At 38.8% G+C, this 24,373-nt stretch overlaps 1 protein-coding gene across 5 annotated transcripts in view; it reads left to right on the top strand.

Annotated features, from left to right (window-relative positions):
- TRIP12 (thyroid hormone receptor interactor 12) overlaps positions 1-24,373 on the top strand; it is a 76,634-nt gene that overhangs the window by 21,991 nt on the left and 30,270 nt on the right. For 3 of the 5 annotated variants that reach the window (XM_032193426.1, XM_032193428.1, XM_032193427.1), the window contains exons 2-8: positions 4,364-4,510; positions 11,420-11,545; positions 12,491-13,290; positions 20,439-20,544; positions 21,299-21,435; positions 22,746-22,829; positions 24,206-24,301. In XM_032193426.1, the coding sequence (XP_032049317.1) occupies positions 4,413-4,510; positions 11,420-11,545; positions 12,491-13,290; positions 20,439-20,544; positions 21,299-21,435; positions 22,746-22,829; positions 24,206-24,301 (1,447 nt within the window). In that variant the 5' untranslated portion in view covers positions 4,364-4,412. The remainder of the gene's footprint in view (positions 1-4,363; positions 4,511-11,419; positions 11,546-12,490; positions 13,291-20,438; positions 20,545-21,298; positions 21,436-22,745; positions 22,830-24,205; positions 24,302-24,373) is intronic. The other 2 variants (XM_032193430.1, XM_032193431.1) reach the window with 1 other exon arrangement.

The following is a 24,373-nucleotide window of genomic DNA, read 5'->3' on the forward strand; positions in this document are numbered from 1 at the left end:
TGAAGGCTCACTTGTTTGGAGGTGAGGACTGCACTGGAAAGAGCTGGGCAGAGCTGAGAACTATTGAGTTCAGAGATTGTAGTGAGGAAGAGTGCTGTACGAAAATCAGCTGCACAGGACTTGGTTTAAACCAACTACTGGAGTAAAACTGCTACTTAAATTTGAGTTAGCTGGTGAAGTGGTAGAAGTAATTGAGTATTAGCAAGTGCTTGCTTGCAAGGCAAGAAAATAGGTGTGGATGTTTGCAGGTGAAGGAGAACCTTGTGTGCAGTGAGCAAAAATGAGGTGCAGCAATGAGATCAGTTGAAAATGAAGCAAGATCTGAAACTAATCAGTAGTTACTGAACGTTATGCAGTAAGATCTTCAGTTTGGTTGCAATTGCTTTCAACTCCTAAATGCGTTATGCTTATATATTTAGAATGCTGCTTTTACCCTAAATGACTAGATTTGTCACAGATATAGTTGATCAGCTAAATTCACCGCACTAAAGCGAGGGCATATGAATCTGAAGTCTCACAATTAACTTTTTCTGACAAATGTACTAAACTCTAGTTCTGGTTAGTACGTTTGCAACTTGCTGGAAGAAAATGTCCTGAACTTTCAAGGCACATAACATCCTCATGTCTTTCCTTCCTTCTTCTGTCCTTTTGCCTAATACTGGCTTCAGGGTGCTAAGCTTTTGTAACTTTGACAAACTGGTTTGCTGCTGCAGCATTAAAGAAGGCACTGTTTGGACCAAGGTGTGAAGGAGAGTGTGCTGACCAACACACTTAGCTCAAGTCCCAGCAGGTAACTGGCGTTGTAATGGGGTGCTGCAGGCAGGGGCCCTACATGGCCCTGAATACTCAGGAAGCTGGATTACAGGAGCCTGAGAAGCTGTTGCATACCAAGGCTCTTGCAAAGAACTTTGAGTACCAGTTGTGGAGGTGATCCAAGTAGATTCAGGAAGCCGCTTTCTCTTGAAAAGCCTTAGTTTCTTTTTCATGGGGATTTTTACCGGTTTCTCATCTAATGTGATTGAAGGCCTGAGGCCTGTTGGAGCACTTCTGTTTACTCCTTTTCCTCTCCATAGCGGACATCACAGTTCAGCATCTTTCAGCAAGTACTTCTGGGTGTTAAATAAAAGCTGATACAGGCTTGTTGTCTTTCATCTGTTGGCTTGCGAGCTACAGATGAGTGTCGGTCACTTCCTGTCATCTCTTTCAGGAGTGAGAAGGTAAACAGAAAAGCTTCCACTGCAAGCTGACAGGTGTTTTTTGTTTTTGTATTTTCTGGTCAATTGGGACTCTCTACAAGTAATACATTGGCATACACAACTTGTAGCTGTAACACTCATGATAGGTTTGTTAGGTCTGCAGAAACTGATTTCTACTTTTCTTCAGAGTAAGAAAGACAACAGGCAAACATAATAAGGAAGTGTTTACTAAAACAAGGATATTGTGCAAGATAACAGTTTGATGCCAGCACTGTTAGGTGTTGTGAATTTATTTGAAATACATTTTTTTTTTTTTTGGAGTTCATTCTTAGTCTAAAACACCTATGCTTATGAGGAGAGCTGCTGCAGGCCAGTGCTTTGGTATCGTTACAGCTAGGAGTATAGAGCTGTAAAACTTGAACTAAAATACCGTGTTTACAGAAAACTTTATACGAGCAAAGGACCTGAACTTAACATTTTCCGATGACAAAGCCTGTTAACTGAAGCACAAAGGTCTGGTGTACAGTTGTAACTTCATCTTATTGTGGGTGCGTGGAGTCAGCACTCAACGTGGTCAAGGAGATAGATGTCTTGCAGTGTGACAGGACTGCAGCTCAGCTGATGTGCTGGCATGTGCATCTTCTCTGAGGTAACCGGGCTCAGGTATCTAAGGCTGGGGAGGGGGTAATAAGCCTCACTCCCAGCACTTAGCTTACAGATGGATTGGAGGAACAAAGTTGAATGAGAACAGATGAGATTTAGGAACCTCAGGGTTCTCTTCTGTGGTTTTTTTTTTTTTTTTTTTTATAGCAGCTCTAGTCAGTTTTGACTCACTAAAAAGATCTCTTTCTTGCAGGGTTAACTGGGCACCTGATACTGTGTGTCATCGATACTTACAGGGGAAACTGAAGTTAATGCTTTGATGTCAAATGTTGTAGCCAAATCATGAGGCAGCATTATATTCATTGTATTGAAAGGCAAATGGGGAGTTGTGGTACCACTACACATCAAGAAACATTGAGTTGAGAGACTTCAATATATGTTGCAACCTGGGCATCGTCTTGATTTGATGGATGGCTTGCAGGGAAAGATGACTGCCAATTCATTTTTGGACACAGCTGAAAATGTCTTGGGTATAACAATGCTTTGTGCTGTGTAACTCTTAAAAGCAAATTGCTGAAAGTGGCTGTTTGATGCAGGCAGGCCACCATTGCATCAAGGTTTCTCTAGATGGTGCCAGGGTTGTGGGTATGATGCTTCCTTTAGCATCTTCTGGTGTTTTGTGGAGAAGTCTATGTGCTGGCCCTAGCAGGGGAAGCATGTGGCTGGGGTAGTAGAGCTCTAGTTAGCATTGCTCCTTGCACAGTGAGTCCTCGTGAAGTGCACGTTCTTGTAGGTTGTATGAGATTTATGGCAACCATTTTATAATATGACCGACAGTTTGACATAAGCACCTCACTTAATCCTCAAGCTGACCTCTGTACAGAGGATACTGTTTCTTCCTTACAGAAAGAGACTTGATAAAACTTGCCTCCTTGCTGGTGTTTACGCCGGGATGTAGTTTTCACTTGTGTTTGAATATAAAGAAATGAAGGAGAGTGCACAACAGTATTTGACAATGCCTGTGACTGGCTTCAGCTGGATCCTCTTGGCAGTGCTGGAACCTCAGTGGGCTTTTTGCCTGTTTAATGCTAGTAATGCAGGGTTACTGGGCTCACACCTGTCCTGTGTGCTCTGTAGAGAATGCTACCACCTAAACTTCCTTCAGCTGACTAACCTGCCTGTGCTAGCAAGCTGGCGTGACTTCCAGCTATAGCAGACCTTTTCCAATCCACTCTAAATCGTTCAAGTGTAAGAAGACTGCATCTGAGCTAGCGGGAGCCTGATGGCTGGCTTGTGCTGTGCAGGCATCTTGATCGCGTCTGTGTTCCTGTGGGCATGGTGCGCGGTGTGTGAGGTGCTGGTTTGCATAATACCAATTTATATGCCTGGTTTCCTACGGCCTCCAGTGAAATGGAGTAACTACGGAGTCTCTGCTATTTTCTGCTCACTTCTGTTCAATTCCATAAATCTTTCTAGAGGAATAGAAAGTGGCCGTCAAGAATCATCTGGCTGTAGTGATGTCTTCAGAGTTACTTTATTGGCGATACAGAATTTGAGCTGAGCCTTAGTTACCTACAGCTGAAGTGGTATCTCAAACCTTTCCTGTCAGACTTCTTGCTTACTGTGCTTACAGATAGAACAGATACTAAATCAGCCTGTAGACTGTGTTCTTAAGCTCGGGTTGTTTTCCTTGTGGCTTTTTTCACCTGTGAACATGTGTGGGGAATTGTGTGTTTACTGGTTTCCACACAACTTAAAAACAGTAAAACTGGATTTGCTGGTTGTGGTCCTGTTGCTGTACTTTCTGTTTGGAACCACTGATTTTACAGGATACCGGTCACCTCTCTTCACTGAGAACTTAAGCGAGAGTTAATCTTAGAATATCTCTGTTCCTGAAGTTTAGTTGGGCTTTATGGCATTTATATTTTTAAAGCAATAGTGCAGTTTAATTCTTTCACCTATAAAACTAAACATTTTCCCACTAGTTAGGCTCTCATGAATGATAAATTCTTGTTTCTAGTCAGATCTTTTTTTCTGAATTACTGTAGCTTTCGGTATAAATGGGAGTTGCGTAAATCTGATTAGAGAAAGAAGCAGATTTAAAAGCATAAGTTACTTCTGTTATCTTGTGGATACTGCTGCTTATTCTTGAAACTCATTGCAGGAGATGACAATACCAGTTAAAATACTTAAATACTGTTGGTTCTGTATCAAGCATTGAGTTTTTACTAGTTGGTGAGTTTTTTCCTTGATGTTGACAAATACAGGTGCTCTTAAACTGCATTCATCTTGGCTCCTTAAAAAAATTAATTGTAAAATAAGTTGTTGCTTTTTTGGTAGACTGTCTTCTGTTATAGATGCACTAGAAACTGGTTGTTCTACATAAGATTCTTCTGAAGGGTATTTATATCTCACCCTGTGTGTTTTTAACTAAACTTAAAATTAATAGTCTTTTTGTCTTAAGCTTTTGCTTAAACTATAGCATTTTACATGTGCTTTCTTTGAGGCATGGCTTGTGAGTCTTCATGCTTCACGTCTTAATGAGTCTCTCTCTTGTCTTTCAGTGAATGATAGTGTCTAGAAAGGGTATGTCCCTTCAGGAGAGAGGTGCCAATGTCCAACCGGCCTAATAACAATCCAGGGGGGTCACTGCGACGTTCACAGAGGAACACTGCTGGGGCCCAGCCACAAGACGACGCAGTAGGAGGAAGGTATGATTGTTGTTTCTGTGTTTTTTATGTATAAAGGCAAAGTTAAGGTAACTTTATTCTTTAATTAAAGTTTCTACCCTGAAATCCAAGCACTGAAACTTGAGTAAAAACTTCTTCTCCCCTCAAATGCTATCTGTAATATTGTTGCACGGCCTGAAAACATGGCTTACACATTATGATGCAGCTAGAATAGCAGTAGTAGATCTGTATGGAAGAAGCATAACTAGGCAATATTACAAAATCACAGGTAGTAACAAATTCCTTCCTCCTCTTCCTTGTCTTTTTAACAAGAGTCTCCAGAGGGCAAGGAGACTCACTGGTCTGTGGAATCTGGGAAAATCTATGTTGCTCTTAGAAAATATTAAGTAACTGGCATCTCTGTCTTGCATTGCATGTTAATTCTGTGCAGGTTTTGAATAATTCAAGAACGAAGAGCTTGTCATGTATTCATACTTGTGAGCAAGTGGGCTGGGTAGTATTTGTTTTGTAAGTAGCTGCATCTGTAATGCAGAACTGGATCCTTGAAACTTTCCTGTGTAATTATTATGTCAACTAAGGAAGTAGGAGTCTTTATCTGAGTGAAGCATGTAAGGATATGTCTTCCTTTAATTTTGTTAACCTTTCTTCATTACACTAATTTTACAGTACCATGGTAGGCAGCATCTGTCCATGCATTGCATTTCCTCAGAACTATTACTGGTGCAGTTGCTTGAATACATGAATTTTGGCCTTGGGTTCTATGGTATAAGAGTATTATTAAAATATTGCATTAAGTGGCACCACTTATTTTTCTGTACTAGAATTCAAATCCTTGATAGTATTTCTTACTGGTATATGGTCTAACTGAAAACAAGGTCACTGTTTGATGGGTGAAGGATGCTAACTGTTCTTTTAAGGAACCTTGTAGGAAATAACTTGATCCACAGAATTGGGTTTTACTTTTTCTAGACACTGCATAAATGGAAAAATGAAAGATGAAGCACTGGGCAGAAGCCTTGTGTTTTATAGCATGGGGAGGATAAAGCTGTTGCCTGATGTAGCTGGTTATTTTGCAGACCAGCACTGTTTCTAGAGAGTTCTCCTTAACTGAGGCATGGTGAACCCTTCATACTGTTCTGCATATCGTGTTATCTCTACATCCAAATAAATGTTAAGGTGGATACTGCCCTACCAACTCTTTTTTTCTTTTTCTCCTGATATTCTGTAGCAGAATGTCAGGAAGAAGCTCTACAATGAAGCAGACAATCTGAAGAGTTTTAGGAGTAACACTACTCTCTTACAATGAAAATCGTGTGTTTTTGTGCATTGCAACTTGTCTTAAATGTCTGAACATCTTCCATCTCTTACTAAGTCAATGTCAGTCAAAATTCTCTAAGTAAGAGGTTTATCAGAACTAAAGGTCTTTGTTTATTTGAAATTGATGGAAGCTTTCAAACCTGCTTACTTCTTTTTAGCACGATTTTGAAAATGTGGGTTCTCTAGAACGGGACCTCTGCTACCTTTGCAGCTATTTACGAGCATTTTTGGTTAGCAAAGCACATAAAGGCCTGGATAAAGCATACTTGCAAATATAAACATTATAATGAATTCCATTTCCTATTGTCTTCTGTATGTTCTCCTCAGTAAGGTTCCTCAAGTAAAGTCTGTTGTGAAGGAGGTCAGAGAAAGATATCTCTTCCAAGCTGAAATGCTAATTTGTATCTCTGATTCTTGTACATCTGAAAGGTTTCTTGCTAGAACTTCATTGATTTTTTTACTTGATGAGCAGCTATTCTTCACTTACATAAAGACTTTGGAAATTGTGAACTCCCGTCTGGTCTAATAAGTAAAAATAAATGTGGAATCTTCCTCCTTTGATATATAGTATTGGCAGATTTACCTTAACCTGGAAGCAATAGTGCGATCCTGTTTTGTTTTAGACTGGACTCTATTAGTGTCACCCCAATAACACTTCTGAATGGGGAAAGCCTGTGATGTGTTTTCTCCTGTTGTTTACTAGTGATTGCACATCTAGCTTGATAACTTGATTTGATATTTAAGTGTTTGATTTTTTTTTTTTTTTAAACAAATGTTTCTAAGTTCACAGGCCATGTGGAAAGATTGTTACAGCACAAATTGGCAGTAAGCTTAGCGTCTGCAATGTGCTTTTTTTAAAAACAAACAAACAAACAAAAAAAGCAAAAAAAAAAAAAAAAAAACACCCAGGAAAAACAACCAAAGGTATGTTTCTGAAAACAGATATATAAACAGGTGAACTGCCCCCCCTTTCCCTTCCATGTATGCACATACACATGCCTCAGTGAAGTTTGACTAATGTGTTTCTTCCTTTTTTTTTTTTTGTTAGTGATCTTGAAATAACTGCTTTGAATGCCCTGCTGTTGTGGATGATACAGTACTTTCAGCTTGAAAAGTACTTAATGGTATCCTCATAAAAGTAATTTTAAGTTATGATGGAACCCCCCCAATTGTACAACAAGAACTCCTGTCTGAACTCTTTCTTCTAGCACTTTGCATTGAACGTGGACTCTCAGGTTTGTAAGGAAGCAGGAGTGATAGTTTCCCTCTGCAAAGGGAAACTGAAGAGGATTGGGACACAGATCCATTAATAAGAGTGCTCTTTCTTGTGGGGAGTGAAAGGGCTAGGAGGTACTTACTGTTGCTTTAATTCCGTAACTACGTTGTCCTATGTATGTTGAAGAGCTACATCCTTGTGGCTTAAAACCCCAGTGAGGCCACAGACTGCTGCTGAGCCACTAGCATTTATTTTGAACAGCGGCCATTTGGAAGTGTTGTTGCAAGGCACATAAGATCTTTTCAGAAAGTATTGTGGATGACTGTTTCTTTCAGTTCTGAGCAATGCTTCAGTGTTTTGGTGCAGAGTGATGGAAGTGGTCCTGTGTGCAAGTATTGCAAAATACTATTTTTTTCCAGTGGCATGAAGTGAGTACTTAAACTGCATATCGTCAACTTTTCTGTGATCTTTAGGAAAAGTAATTCTAAAGTATGATTTCAATTTGACATGAGTGATGTACAGACTGTTGTAGCAAAAGTGTAATATTGTATGCAAAGTAGATTTTTGGAATATATTAAATATTCATGTGTGCTTGGGATTAGAGACTAAATGAGAAGCAAGAGTTGTAAACTGTATAGATAACATTGGAATACGTTTTAGTCTGACCCTTTTAAAATACTAAAGGCAGAAGAGCCTTTCTGTCAATTACATCACTTCTGTTCTGAACGGGATCTGGTTTTGGACCAGTCTCGATAATATGTTAAGAACTAACATCTTGCCTGAGGCTTGAGTTGCCTGAGGAGAGAGGCTTTTTTCATTTTTGGTTGTTTTGATTTACACAGCCTATTTCATGTGTACAATTACCTTTGTATCTTGCTTTTGGTAGAACTAAATGTTCTTAGTTTTGTAGATTTCATATTTGGAAGCACTGAGTGCTTTATTTTCAGCTACTGAGGAACAACAATTAGGTGAAACACTGGTTATTAACTAGCTTCAAAAGGTATCTTTTTGAGTAACTTTTTGAGGAAGGGTTCTAGTGAGATCTTCCTTATGCTTTTGCTAAAGAAAGCTAAGGGCTGGTGGTTTCCACAGGACTGTTTCTACAAATCTGGCAAGCTGGATGGTAGGTCACTTGTCAACTTATCTAAGTGTTATGCTGAACTGAGTGTCTGCCTGTGATTTAAAATGTGTATCAGCAGACAACTCAGCCCAGCTAAGTGAGCCTTGAAGTAATAATGACACTGTCCTCTTTGTTGTGGAAAAAACTCCTGAAGGTGCAGCAAGCCCTCAGTCTTTCTGGATCTGCCTCTGCGAATGAAAACAGACAAACACAAGCTCATACTTAACCTTCTTCCTCACTTATTCTCTCAAAATACTTCTTGCTGGAATATTTATTGAAATTAATTTTCTGAATGGAAGATTTATTAATGGGAAAAAATAAAGAGCTTGTAACTGGGCCAGTTAAGGTTAAAAGCCTTGAATCACATGTGAAATTACAGGCAGCTTACAGCCTTTTAACATGAATCAAACTTTCAACCGTCCATGCAACTCCCATAACACTTAGTTTTCAAAGTGTTCCTCATCTTGTTTCTATATCATTGGACTATTTTAACAACTTTTGAACATAAGTTAACTTTTAACAAGACCTTAAGCAAGCTGTCCCAATCCCAAAATAAATTGGGACATTTGTTAGTTGGTGTATAGTTCTAACCTTCTCTTACAATGTCTTTAAATTGCCAGTCTTTTTGCCATTGTATAGATCCTAGAGAAGGGAGTTGAATGTCATGCTCCTTTTAACTGATGTGCTACTATATGTATGGTTACTATTGTCTTGTGTACCTACTTGACCACATGCAAGGTGAATGATTAAACTTGAGTGAAAATTGAAAGCACAGTCTTCTGAAAATAAAATAATACTAATAAAAATCCTTGTCGCTTCTGACTACCTATTTGTTGTGCTTCTCATGTAACATTCCTGCTTTGGTTGTAGGCATTTACTACTAATAGTTTGGATAAAGAAAAAATGAATATGAATAGTCTTGCACAGTACAGCATTCACAATCCCTACAATATGGTTGTAGCGTGTCCATATGAATTGAACACTGGTATGGAATTACATCTGTAAAGCGTGTAAGAACCCGGAGGGTTCAGAGGTGGAAGGGAGCAAGCTTGGAATAAGTGGAAACTCTTCAGTGTATGCATTAAATACTTGATATGGTGGTGCACTGCTTTTTGCCATATTTTGGTTGAAAAGATTTTTTACTTATTTGCGTTCTGTGAATGCTTAAAGCACTAAGTTGAATCCAATTCTAATTAAATCAAAACAAAATCTTAAAATCAACTTCTCAAATGTATTTCAGAATAAATGAACTCTGATCAGCTAGCTTACATTAAAAAAAAAAAAAAAAAAAGACTAATATCAAGTGTAAACTATGTTATACTTCTATTGCTGGAGTAATGGAAGTTATCTTCAGGAGAACAGTAAATTTAATGCCGAAATCTTCTGTTGGGAAAAGAAAAATCTAAACACTCAGGATTGAGTGAAACATTCCCAAGGTTATTTTCATAGAATTTGCAGTTTTGAGACTAAGATTTACTTCATCTTTTGGGTAGTAAAAATTACTTTTCTTAATATGAGGAATAAAGACAAATTATTTGAGTATGGAGAAGATGCTGTTCAGTTAATCTCTTCAGACTTCCGTTGTTAGAAGTGTGAGCCACCACATATTGCTTTAATATGGGCCGTCTAGATGCCTTCATTAATTTCTGAGTAACTGGCTTTAGGAATACTTTAGGAAAAATACTTGAGGAGAATAAGAAAAGTCACTTCAGAAGGAAGTTTAAAAACGTAACAAAAATAACTTTAGGAAAAACTGATGAAGGAAAGTTACCAAGACAAACAGTTGTATTACTCAAATGTTAGTGTTTTGGCTCTAAGTATTATCATGTGGCTATCACTTAGTTGGTTAGTCATAGCAGGATTTTCCTCCTAAAGAAAGTGAACATGTCAGACATGACATGTAGTAGGCTTAGTTTTTTCCAGCCAAATCCCAGAAGTCTAGTAGTGTGGGCAGAGCTATCTGAAAGCTTGTGGAAATCACCTCTACTTGCTCCCTGGCCTAAACTTTTTGCTTGTTTGGGGACATAGGTTGGAATAGGACGCTTCGGTCTTAAATTCCCATTCCACCTCCCTTGCCTGTATGATTCACAAGTGTTTGCATAGCTCTGCTTGAAGGATGAGATGGGTAGCATTTTGATGTGATTCGTCTAGGCTCTTTGGAAACAATCAACGCTTGTTTAACTTGAAGTGTTGCTGCTTCCAGCATTAATACTTGGACAGTTTGAGGCTAATAAAGGTTGGTGCTCAGCTGTTCTATGTGGGTAGGATATGAATGGTTGAAATTTCCTAGTTAATGCTAAGTCAAAAGCGTGTTCTAGACAGGGAAGTAAAAGAAAGATGTCTGTTGCCTTAGCAATTATTTACACTGTGCTGTTTTATATGCTGATGAGCTGTCTCTTCTGAGTCTTGCAGATGGTGATACCCATTGGTTTTGAAACACAGATGTGGAATATTTTTGAAGATGTAACTTCGGTCTTAAATATTACTGAAAGTGTAATATGAACTTTGTCCTCTAGTCAGAGCTCATACAACAAACAAGCTTTTGCACATAGATGAAAGCTGCTTGAAAGAACTCTCGTAGCTTATCTATGTGAAACTTGCTCCTTTCTCTGACATCACAGGTTTCCCGTCTCATTTGTCTTCCTTCATCAGTAGCATGTGTTACTTTATTCCTCTCACTTCCAGAGAGTGCTCAGTCCTTTTGAGTTGGTGGAGCTGCAGCCATAGAAGAATTGGCAAGGTTGAGCTTTCCTACCAAGTGGAACTGGTTGCATTCCCATTCCAAGCATTGCTTTTTCTTACACTGAAGAGCAAAGAGACAAACTTGTAAATACTTGTAACTGCATAAAGTCTTAATGCATGGAATCTTGAGGTTGAGCGTATAGATATATCTGAGAGGAGGTCTTTGAGGGGTGGTCTGGTCTTGTGCCTTACTGTGCTGGCAAACACTGCTGAATTTTTCACTTAAGTATTCTTGCACACCAGAAAAATTTGGACTTACCTGCACAGCTTAGGCATGAGGAAATATTTGATTTACTTAAAATGAATAAAAAATTGTGCTGTACAAAACAGTGATATTGGTAGTGACTTGTAACCAGACCAGGTGATTCTCTTAAAATACTGCCTTAATGTGAAAGGGTTGATGTGTTAAGAGTTTGAAGTTGTACTTAATCTAATACTTTATTTGTAAAAGGTACAAACACAAACCTGTAGGTGGAATTTTTTAATCTGTGTCTCAGTATCCTGATAGCTTTCTGTTTTGACTTTCTGCTGACAGGTCACATTTAGGGCAGGCAAAACATAAGGCACATAGCCCTCCTGAGAGTAGAAAATCTATTTCAAAGACACCCAAAGTGCAGTCTAATACTACTTCTGAACAGTCCAAGGGGCACTTTTCCAGAAGGTAATTGCACTTCATATTCATATGTTATCAGTGTTATCTGCGCTTCATTATTGTATGTAATATGTCTGGCTATACAGAACTGTTATGAAATGTATGACAGGCTTTAAACTAGCATTATGTTCAATGGATTTGTTTCAGTGTCTTATGTTCTGTTCATGTTTTGTACTTGTAATTCAGCTAAGAGTATTCAGTCAGTGATTGGAGCATACACATTCTATATAACTAGTCCTGGAATACTTGCAGATTCTTTTCCTCTCTTCCCCCTTTGTTTTGGAGGAAGATAGACCAAGGAGTTCTGAGAGATGTCCAATATTAATTGAAACCTACAATCTAAGGAATGCCTGTTCAGAGTAATCATCTTGGTCATGTTTATTATTTATTTTCATACACTTCTGCTGTGTATGCACCGGAACAGCTTTTTAGCATATAGAGGAGAATTTTACACTTTTTGTTTCTTAAAATTAAGGTAATTAATCAGATAAGATTGAGAGACTTGGGTCTGACAGCCTTTAGTGAACTAGAATCCAGTTATGACCAGTTACACATTACTGAACAGTTCTTGTTCTCTTGTGGAATTACATTTTCAAACATTCCGCTTCATGGCTTGAATTTTTGTTTTAATGGATTTACATGTCTATATACAATCCTAGTGAAATCAATCTAGTAGCTTTTCTCGCTAAAAAGTAGCGCCCTGTGCTTTTATTTTGCAGTTCGTTTTAGTTCTCCTGCTAGCAAAGGTTTTTTTTTTTTTTTTGCAATGAAATCTGGAGTATGATCTTGTATAAGCATGCTTTTTGTATCAATGTCAATTTAATATTTGACAGGTTATTTTACCTGTTGTTTCCTTTATTATTAGAGATTGCAATGGTTTTGCAAGATAAGTGTCAGCAACAGCATGAGGTTCTTTGAGTTTAACACTAATGCTATTCCTGCTTGCTTCTACAGAGGCTGTAGTTCATCTGCTGTTTTAGTACCACAACAAGAAGATCCAGAAAGAGTCAATACTTCAGAAAAGCAAAAAACGGGGCAAGTGCCTAAGAAAGAAAATTCTCGAGGAGTTAAACGCAGTGCTAGTCCAGACTACAGCAGGACCAATTCTCCTAGCTCTGCTAAAAAACCCAAAGCACTTCAACACACTGAAACTTCCTTGGAAACTAACAAGCCACATACTAAATCTAAGAGAAGACACTCAGACCAAGAACAGTCTAAGTCTACACAATTGCCATCAACGAGCAAGGCTCACACCAGAAAGGGTGGAGCTGCTGGTAGCTCCCGAAGTCAGAAAAGGAAAAGGACAGAGAGTCTGTCTTGTATAAAGAGTGGTTCAGCAGTTGAATCAACTGGCGCTGAAGAGAAGTCAGCAAAACCCTCCAAGCTGGCTTCAAAATCGGTGACCTCAGCCAAAGCTGGGTGTAGCACCATCACTGATTCTTCTTCTTCAGCTTCGACGTCCTCTTCCTCTTCTGCTGTTGCCTCTGCTTCTTCTACTGTTCCTCAGGGTGCCAGAGTGAAACAGGGAAAGGACCAGAATAAGTCTAGACGTTCCCGTTCTGCATCCAGCCCCAGTCCAAGAAGGAGCAGCAGGGACAAAGAACAGAGTAAAACAGGTGGCTCTTCAAAGTTTGACTGGGCTGCTCGATTCAGTCCAAAAGTTAGTCTCCCTAAAACAAAACTGTCTCTACCAGGCTCTTCCAAGTCTGAGACATCAAAACCTGGACCTTCAGGACTACAGGCCAAGCTAGCAAGTAAGCTGCTCACTTTCTTTTACGGAAGAATATACATGTATGTTTTAAAACTAACTCTTCTAAACAAATACTTCCTTCATTGTTTACAGGGTTCTTGGGTCCTTGTTAAAGAGAAATAACTTTATTTTATTCTACTGAGCTTTTAGGTAAAGTTGTGACTGAAACCACTTAGATATATCTATATCATTTGTTTTATCTATATGTGTATATTGCTATATATATAGCAAATGATTTAGATAAAGCAAAAGTACGCCGTCTGTTCTGTAGGCCTAAGATACTTCTCTATCTTGCATGTCAATTTTTAAAATTTATACAAGATACTTGCATATCATTGTCATGGGACATACAAAATGAAGTTTTCTAACGTTTACTTGTTCTGTTTTAACTTCTTTTTTCATTTCCTTTAACTCTGTGCCCTGACTGGGAGTGATACTCACTGTTAAACAAGTTATCTAACTTGTGGTTTCTTTTTTCAGGTTAGGTTTGCTACTTTTTTTATGGTGCCAGTTTCTCATGTTAGTCTAAGATCAATAATATTTTAAACTTTAAAACTGGTATACATAGTGACTGTCATGTGAATTACTTTATCTTTTAAATTGTTCTTATAAAACATGTCCTCCCTAGTGCTGAATTGGAGTAGTAGGTACCTTTCTTGTATATTCTGATAAGGATTTAGGCTGTTTCTAAGCCAGAGCCGCTGCTCATTAGTGCGCGGTTATGCTTAGAGCTCTGTTTGCTTGAAAAACATGGTACACCAAGGCAGCATAATAAACTTCAAATGCTTTTTTCATAGCATATATTCTATAAAACTTGTTTTAATAGGTTGGATTCCTAAGCCTGGTAACTGTTGCACATTTACCTAGGCATGATCATGAGTAGCATGTCCCAACTAGGGCATGTCTATAGCTAATACTAATGCAGGAAATATGTGAAATAAACAAGAGGAACTGGATGGCTTCCTGTGTAATCAAAATAGATTTAATTGACCTAACAGGCTTGTTTTGGATAACTTGCATGACTGGAGTATTGATTCTAGAATGACCTAACCTAGTTGGGGAAGGATGGCATTGGGGAAGGGGAGAGGGGCTGCTCTCTTATGGCAAGACTTTACGTGTACCTGATTCAAGACTCCACTGTTTGGTGGGCTCCTGAGGGGGAAAACTGAATTTCCCCAGGATAATGAGATGAAGGAATGGGTAGGAATTGGACAAGACTGACTGACCATCAAGTTAGCTCTTAATGAAGCCTGCCTTTTAGTTATGGGCAACTCTTTGACAAAGGAGAAAAGCAACAGGGAGGTGAAAGAATGTACTTCTATGTGAACACAAAAAGGTGAAGGCAGAAGGTAATTTATATGACTGCTTATAACCCTTCAGCATGGAGTGAGAAAGGTGGGATAGCACAACCTGCGGTGGTGGGGTTGTGGAGTAGCTTGAAAAACAACATTGAGAATACAAGCTTAAATTATCTCAAAGAATGTACTGAGAAAGCCAGCTTGACTAGCTTTAGTTCTTTTGTGACCTGAAAGTCAGCTTTGGCATAAGATAAATGTAAGTAGAACTAAGATATTCAAGTAATGACAGAAAACCAAGTTGGTATAGACTGTAAATATGTATACTTAAAAAGTCAGTGTTAAGGGTTACAAAACATAGTAAGAATTTCTAGACTCCGTTTTAGTTTAAAGAAAGTTGCTTTCTCTAGGTAGCATCCCAGTTTGAGGAGGAAAGATGTGATATTGGGAAGTCTAAAATGTGTAATCTGTTTGGATTACAACAAAACTTAATTGAATAGCTATTATTGAATATCACTGGAGTATGATTATGCTAAATATCACTAAGATGTAAGAACTCCATCTAGAATAGATGGAGAGTGCTAATATTTGTATTTTCAAATAGTCTTAGCTTTTTGAATAGTGCATTAAAGCTCTGACAACAAATTGAAATAATCTGGGAATCAATAGTAATTATTTCTTAAATGGATAAGTTAATACTTGGCTGTTATACAGCTTCACTAACTAGAAAATACTGGTACAAGTTTGAAATATTTCAACAAGATACACATTTTGAATAATGTTGAGAAACGTCAAGAAAATATTAAGAAATAAGAAATCACAAGGGTAGGTTTTTAAGGAAGGAGGGGTCAGGTCAAACTTATTTTCTCTGGTAAGCTAATACCTTTGGAGGATAAGGGAGCAGGAGTAGCTGGTATCTCACACAAATAACCCTAAGGCCTTCTAAAGCAGTAAAGCAAATGGTGATCTAGATCAAACTGTGGTGTACTCCACTCTGGAGAAATGTACTTAGAAGTCATGGTAGTTCTCTTAGTAGAAGCTGAAACTCAGTAGATTTGTATAAAGGTATAATATGAAAGAACTGTTTAAAAATTGAACTAGGGCTGATAGAACTAGTATAAAATAAACAGCCATGGAAGAAGTCAGGAAAAATGCTGGTGGGGGAGTGGTTCTCTGAAGAATGGTCTGGGATGAGAGGGGAGATTATTGTGACTGGCCGATGTGGTCAGCCATGTCTGTGTAAATACAGTGCTGTTCATCTCTGGATATTGCAGTCAAAGAATGACATGGTTCAGTTTAAAGTAGTTTCAAGTACAAGAATTATTATTAGTGGTTGTGATCTTTGAAGGAAAAAACAGAAGAGCTGAGGTGGCTTACCCTATGGAAGAGAAGGATGAGGAGAGATGTGATTGCCATCTTTGCAGGAGCCTCCCACATACTGGAGGAGACAACCCTCAGGTTTCTTGTTCTGTCCTCACTGGATAAGTAATGGGCATTAAATGCAGCCAAGCTGACTTTCAGAGATTTCAGCTAGATACATAGCAGTTGTGTGTTGCAAGGGTAACTGAGTCAGTGGCATTACTGAATAAAGACTAGGAAGTTCACTGGAAAAATCAAAATAGACTGAAGGCTTCCACCTCTTGTTCTGCAGCTAAATATTTTGGTTAAAAAAGGCAAATTTTTAGTTTTGCTCTTGATTTGACTATTTTCATGTCCTTTCAAGCACTATAACTTTTAGAAATTTTGGAATGTTGCAAATTGTGTCAAATGACTTAAGCTTTTTTTTTTTTTATAGTTATTTATGCTTCTATTATCAGGGGAAATCTCTGCCTCTCTTTGTATGGGGTCTTACCTTTTAAGTAGGAAGAAGCTGTCAGTGATGGCTGGGATGATGCTGAGAGCAGGGTGACCTGGAGTAGCTATCCATAAATGAGAATCCTCAACCTAGTACTTGAAGATTTGGGGGGCTGAGAAGAGAAGGCTGATGTGAAAAGCCAGATAAAGGTGAACACAGAGCATGGTGGTGGTGTAACTCCTGACTTGAAAGGGGATGGGCAGGGGTGAGGAGAAGTCTGAAAATAGCTCTGAATTAGTTTATTTGCAATGGTAGGTGGCAATGCTGGCCTGTAGTGCCTGTATGTTGCATTAAGGAAATAAACTGACTAGGTAAGAGATGGTTATAGTTGTGGTGATGGGCTCTGTGGGGTTCTAGTTAACAGCTGAGGATGTCTGGGTTGGTATTGAGGGGCACAGTGGCATGTTAGAGAGACAGTAGGTGCCTTCCCCTGCCAATGGTGTTTTTACCCCACCTTTATTGCTTGAGCTAGAAAGCAGCTCAACGCAGGAGCCAATCTAAAATGTAAATTTACAGCCCTAAGAAGTAAATCTCTATTGATTATCTTTCTGAACTGCCAACAAATGGTGTTTGGGGTTATATACTTTGAAAATCTGACTTGGTTTTGGCTTATGTAATACACTCAGGCTGTTAAAATAAGTAAATATAGTATGGCTGCTTTCAGAACTTGTTTCTTTCATACAGCAAAAATGCCTGAAAAAAATGCTGACCAGTAAACAGACTTAAAAAAATAATAATCTGAAGAACATCTTCACTTTTTTTTTTTTTTTTTTACATTTTATTTTGGTAAGGCTACAGTGTTTCAGGTTTAGCCTGTTTGGTTCTCTTTTCCTTCAGACTCATTAACATGCGTGTTTGGCATGCAAATAAGATGATGTCATGGCATGAGCAATTTATCTGCTTGCCATAGGGAAACCTAGGGCTCTGCTTCAATTCTAAAGCTTCCATCTTGAAACTTCTGTAGTTGCCTAATATGAACTGCTTAAACCTATTTTTTTTCCGAAGGTGTGTCACACGTGGACATTTCCTAGCTCTTTGAAATGGATCTTACAGGGTTGCTCAGTCAGCGCCACCCCTGTAACAGACAGAGTTAACTTCTGGAGATGAACATGAAACTAGTTCACCTGAAAGCCCTTGCTGTCTGTGACAGCATGACTGGTGCTTTCCTTGGGCAGACAGCCATAGCGATCGTTTATTCCATCTACATGGATATAGGTTGTACCCTGCTTGCCAGTGAAGGCTTGGGGCTGTTTTCATCCTGTGACTCCCGTAGGTGCAGGACTAACTCCCAGGCAGGAGGCCTGCTAGCAGGATGTTCAGGGGAGGGTTAAATCTGAAAGTGTGAGGGAAAAAGGTCCGGTGCTGAAGGAGCTTAGCAGTCCTGAACTTGTGCTGGAAAGACTCGAAGGATTTCCCAAAATATGCAAGTGGTAAGACTGACTTAGCATTCTTAAACGATGAACTTTAAAGGCAGAGAGTGGCTACAGACAGCAGGAAGGGAACAAGTTCAGAGAAATCATTTGTCACTTCCTTTTTAGCCTGGGAAATGACTAGAGGGAGGTAGATGCACGCAAGTGCCATGGTAGATGTGTAGAAGAAAAGATTTGGGAAGAAAGAAACATGCAAAAAGATGTGATGAGCAGAGCACTCAATGAGTAGCAGGAGAAAATGAACTCAGCTTTCTGGGTGCTCAGCCTATGATGTGTTCTGCAGCTCATCCAGCAGGCAATAACGGGAAGCTCTATGTTCTCCAGAACCTTACTGAGGTAATTTGGTTTAAAGCGATGGCTCAACTAATTGAGTGCTTCTTATGGACAAGGGCAATCCCCTCTACAGCTTCATTGCCATCGTGTTTCGTGGTGGCTGTGCTCAGCTGATCCCTGTCCCGCTAGCTCAGCTCACTGGTCTGACAGAGAGCGACCAAGAGGAAGGTGTGCAGAGTGTGTGCTGGGCACCTCGGCCTTGGGTCAGGGTAGTAAGGCATGAGTGAGCAGAACCACACTGTTAGACACAGCAGCAGGCTGTTTAACTCCGCTGCCTTGTGAAACCGCTGCCCTTAGCTTATGTTAAGACAGGATTTATGCTAAGTCCGTTTCACTTCATTTTCAGTGAAGGTGGTGTCTGTCGTTGATCTGCCTATTGCGAATCTGCTAAGAACAAACCTCATGCTTAGGGCTGACCACTTGAAACAGAGAACCCGCAGATTTCAAGCAGCAGCTGACCTTCTGATGTGAGGAGCTCAAGTGTTTATTTTTCCAGTGAACATAAAGTTAATCTCTGATACAAATGTAAAGCAAAAGTACACCTCATTTTTAGAATCTCATCACGATGTTACATGGAGAAGTAGACTATTTGGTATCTGTAGCTAATGAGCTAATCTGTAGCTATGAACTCCTAGAGTGGCTGTTGTGGTCAAATGTAGTGCTATTATACTTAATGCATGCATTTTTTAATGTAAAATAGTCAGCTATGAGAGGAGTTTTGTTGAATCTGCATTTATAGGACTTGAAACATAGATAGCTGTGGCATAGGATCCTGCAGCAGCTGTTTCAAACTGCTCTTGTCTTCTCTCCAGCACTCCCCCTTCCTTCCCTACCACAAACAAGGCAAGTAATTTACTGGATGTAAATAGGGCTGGATTCATTAACTGCTTCTGTTTTAGCAACTTCAACCTAAGCTGTTGGTTTGCAACCATGCATAGTAAAAGTGCCACTGCTTTAGGAGTATTTTTTAAAAAAAAAAGTAAAATATATTAAAAAAAAAAAAGCATAATCTGTGTGTACAGACTGAAAATCCAGGTGGCTGCCTTGTTTCAGCTCAGTTTGCAGTAGCTGTTAGGTACAGTCGCTTGTTTTCTTAGGTTGCCAAGTTTCTGGGGTTAATAAGCCAGGTGTATGGTAAACACAGGAATATCAGGTTAACCTTAATCTGCATGGAACTTAATGCTGTATGCAGTTAATGTGTTCCTGGATCAAATATGGTGTAGTGTCCAGGGGACAGACTATTGACTAGGTCAGTAATAACTTTTCGGATTACATTCCCTTTTCTGTTAAGTATTCTATCAAGACTTACATAGTTACATAGTTGCTTCATTCTTAAGTATGACAATATTCCTGGATTTTTTTTTAGGAATAATTAGCAGAAGCCAGTTTGATAGGTACTGTGCTAAAATACAGTTCATGCTTAAATGTGTTCTGTTTCTGCTGTGTTGCCAGTAGAGGGAGCAGTGCTCTAATTATTTCCTCATAAACAAGAGCAAATTAATATCAGCTGTGTTAGTCTTCAACAGTGCAAATACTTCTAAATTAAAAACTCAATTCGTTCCCCAGAGTTGTGAAAATATTCTTGGTTATTTGCCTAAAGGAAGACATTACAGCAGTGATAGGGTTTGAAGGGATGTAGTTAAAACAAAAACACACACAAAACATTGCAGATCTCAATGTTGGCAGTGCTTGACTTCTGGAGGGTGGGGGAGTCTCATTTGGTTTTAAGGCAGTTATTGTTAAGCCATACTAATGTAGATCGAACTGCTTGTGACTAAAAGTTAAGATTTGTCTAGTGATTGTGGCTAAGTTAATGCTGCACACGTTTACCTAAGGGGTAGGGGCAAAACAGATATCCCCCCCCAAACACACTGTGGTTTCTTTTTCTCTATGCTTTAAAGCTAAATCATTTTTGTTTTAGGTGTTTTGAACATAAACACATGGAAATAATGTATCTTACAGTATTTGTTGAGCATGAGGAGGCCTACAAGCTCCTGTGTAACTGGAGCATATGGGTTACAAAAAGGTGTCTGAGTAACAATTCGGAGTTTGGTACAAAAAATAAATGAGTAAAAATAAGTTTTTAAGCCTTTCTTTCAGTGGAATAGCAGATCAGTGTAAGGTGACAAAAAGCTGTTGTAGACTTCCTGTAGTTATGTAGAAGCTGTCCTGTTTCACTTTGTAGAGCTGCTATGTATTTAAAGACTGACTTACTCTCAATCCCTTAAATATTACATAGGCCTAAGAAAATCCACCAAGAAGCGCAGTGAATCACCACCTGCTGAGCTCCCCAGTTTGCGGCGGAGCACACGGCAAAAGACCACGGGCTCCTGTGCTAGTACCAGGTAAAACTTAAAACAAGATGTGATTACTGCTGTGGATGGGTATTTATCTTTCATGGCTATTGCAGAAAGAGCTGCAGTTTTTCAGGCTTGCAGGGTCACCCTGTATACTAATGTCATGGATAATGCATGGAGTTTGGCACTATTACAACTCCTGTAGCTGAGGTACTTATTGAGGAAGGAGGGGAGGAAGTACCCAAAGGAAATGTCACAAATTTAAATAATCCTTTTCTTACAAAGGCTGTGTTTAAAAAGATAAAGTTCTAAACTTCTCTGTTATGAATAATAAAATCAATGACAACTTTGAAAAATAAAAGACCGTATGGTGCCACACGGGTGTCTGTTTTAATACTGTACCAATCAGTTTGTCAATAGCTGCATCTGAACAACTGGTATGGTGGATATTGAAGTACTTGATATGCCTGAGGTCTGTTCCTGTCGTCAGTTATGCACTTGAATTTGATGCCTTACATCATAAGCATATGTATATTTTTAGTAGTGACAATAGTAATGTTGAAAAAAGCAGATTTAGAAAGGCCAATGCCTTTAAACTTGATCTGCTATTGAAAATCAAGCTCAATGTCAGAGTTTTGTACTTTGAGTAGTTCAGAACTTTTTTTTAAAGATGAATACTCAGGCATCAAACTTCTTTTCAGATGCGTACAAATCAGTTACTTGGTTTGTAATTAAGTCACTTTAATTGTGATAATTTTGACTATTTTTAAATTCCCAAACGTTTGTTTTTTCAAATCTTTAGTCGGCGAGGCTCTGGCCTGGGCAAAAGAGGAGCAGCTGAAGCTCGCCGACAGGAGAAGATGGCTGATCCTGACAACAACCAGGATGGAGTTAACTCTTCAGCTGCGCGTACTGATGAGGCTCCCCAGGGAGCTGCAGGTAAAAAGAGATACCAGTTGCAGTGTTTTAGTATACATGTGGATACGAACTTCTTACATGGATTAAGTTCTGGGAGGAAGTTATGATTTAAGTTGGTACAGCTTCTGGAACATTTTGAATGAGAGGGACCTTAACTGAATCTGATCTCTTGGACATCTGGTACAAGCTTCAGTTATGCTACTTCATAGTCTCCAACCTATTTCCAATCAAGTACACTTTAAAAAAAAAAAAAAAAGCCTGAAAACTGATTTCAGTTAATGCTACATAAATGACTGTGCTGCTGACTGAAGAGATGCCAAACTGTTCAGAATATAGAAGACAAGTATTTATCTGTGAGAGTTCTTTAATAACTACTGGAAAATATTTTGTATGTTTTCTGTTGAAACTGCAAGCCTCTCTGTATTGGAGAAGTTTGTCTTTGGGTTAATTAATACATGTACTCCTGTTTATGCAGTTCTGTTAAATGGTACTTAATTTTATCACCTGGTCCTAATCAACAGTGATTCTGAAGGAGCTTTCCAACAATTATGCTGGGTGGTAGAAAAACTCAAAATGTCTGTGTTTTTAAAATTAGCTACATTGCTAATAAAAGCCAAAATGAACTAGATTGAAGGGCAGCATAACAAGAGAATAAAATTACTAAGAATGCAGGCAACTGTGTCCAAAGAAGAGCAATGAAGCTGGTGAAGGGTCTAGAAAAGGGGGCTAGGATTATTTAGTTTGGAGAAAATAAGGCTTAGGGAAGACCTTATTTAGAGTTTCCTTAAAGAGGGTTGTAATGAGGTAGGGATCAGGCTTTTCTCCCAAGCACCAAGTGATCAGACAATGGGAAATGGCCTCAAGTTGCACTGGGGAGGTTTAGGTTGGATATTAGAAGGAGCTCCTTTACTGAAGGAGTTGTGCAGCATTGGAGTAGGCTGCCCAGGGAAGTGGCTGAGTCCCCATCCCTGGAGGTCTTTAAGAAATACATAGTTCAATGGTGGACTTCAGTACTAGGATAAAGGTTGGACTAGATGATCTTAGAGGTCTTTTCCAACCTGAATGATTCTATGAAATACACATGAAATGTTATTTGCTGATCTGACTTCTTTCATAATCTTGTGTTGGTATAGCCTTTCTGTTAGTTTTTGGAAAGGCTGATCTCTAGACTGACATTGGTCTAATTGAAGTGACAATTGTACAAGTGTGGTGGCAGTATTAAATGCACAGCACTTTCTGATGGTGGATGCTTTTTTTGATGGTGGAGTCGATGCAAATTTTGTAGTTCTGTAGGTGCTTCAACTCATGTTAATCTATTTTATTTCTTTCAGCTTCTAGTTCTGTTGCTGGAGCTGTAGGTATGACAACATCTGGAGAAAGTGAGTCAGATGACTCTGAAATGGGAAGACTACAAGGTATAAAAGCTATAATTAATTTGCAATTTATTATTTGTTTGCAGCCTGTGAATAGCTGTACTGCCCCACGTCCTGTGTTATATAATGCGGGGAGGCTGAATCTTGTTTCTACGTCTGTGAATGTGTTGCTTTGCTTACTGTAGTTTTCATGAACTGTGACACTGCAAGCTTTAATTCACTGAAGATGTGAGAATTTGGAACTAATGTCTGTAGGGATTGGTTAGTGTCCTTATATGTTTCCATGGTGTGTAATACATTGCTATTGATTTTTTTTTTTCAGGTGGAGATAGGGGTTGGGAGGGAGGAGGAGAATTGAGAACTGAGTCCTATGAAGTGTGTAGGCTATTGTTGGAAGTATGAGAATGTTTTTTTGCAAGAATACGTTTCCAGTTGACAGGCTGGATTAGGTCTGCTGTTAATCTACCTGATTCTGGATAACTTCTTTTGTCCTTGTCATTGATAGCCATATAACTACAAGCTTTGATCAAAGTCTAAATGTTCTTAAAAATGCTTGCTTTCATGCTTTAGTTATAGAAGAATTCAGGTCTCTCATCTGAAACACAGGAAGGTACAAACTCAGTGTTTATGTCCTGCAGCTCTTCTAACAATTTTGTCACTACTGTGCAAGGAGTTCTGTGATGGTAATTTTCCTTGCAAATGACAGATTTGGTAAATCTGGATCACTAATGTGGAAGTGAGTGCTATGTCAGTATCAGTTCACTTGCTTATAGCCCCCAGTAAGCATAGGTATGCATTAGGAATGTTGAACTAATTTTTTATTATTATTGATCAGTATTTGTGTTGATCAAAAGTGGTCATGCTTGCTACCGTAAAAATTGGAATCACCCACTTAGTCTAGTTTAGGACTACTGAAAAGTGTTATTTAAAAAATGCTAATTTTTAGCAGAGATCTTGCCTTCCTATTCATCAGGAAGTAAAGCTGTGAAACTTGTGTCCTCTCCTCAGATTAATAATGCTACTTGAGTCCTGAACGTGTGAAGATAAGTTTAGCCAGTTTTGTGTAGCTTGAGTTCAGCTTTGAAATTACAGCCTATGTATCTGCTATTTTAGATCTAAACTTACAACGTTAATGTAGTAGACCAGATTTCTTCTGTAAAATATAAAGCTTTGAAAACTTGGTGGGTGACTTCTTAAGGGGCATTAATGCTCTGCGTATAAAAATGACCTATTTGTTCCTTAAGGGTCATCTTTTTGGTGTGTTTGAAACTGAAGTAACTACAGTCATCTAATCCTAACTCTTCTTTCCTAAAGTATCAAGATTCTAGTAGTCTTAAATTATAGCTTCATGGAATTTAAGCTTTTTAAAATATATGTAGAAGCTTTGACAATGGCTGTTATCCTCTGTTTGCTTTTAGCTCTATTAGAGGCTAGGGGTCTTCCTCCTCACCTGTTTGGCCCTCTTGGTCCTCGGATGTCGCAGCTCTTCCACAGGACAATTGGAAGTGGAGCTAGTAAGCCAAGTTTGTCTAATTTGACTTGATTCTTTCCACTTCCAGACGAGTAGAATTCAGCCACTAGTACAT

Source organism: Aythya fuligula, chromosome 9 (genome assembly GCF_009819795.1).
Source record: "Aythya fuligula isolate bAytFul2 chromosome 9, bAytFul2.pri, whole genome shotgun sequence".
Lineage (NCBI taxonomy): Eukaryota > Metazoa > Chordata > Aves > Anseriformes > Anatidae > Aythya > Aythya fuligula.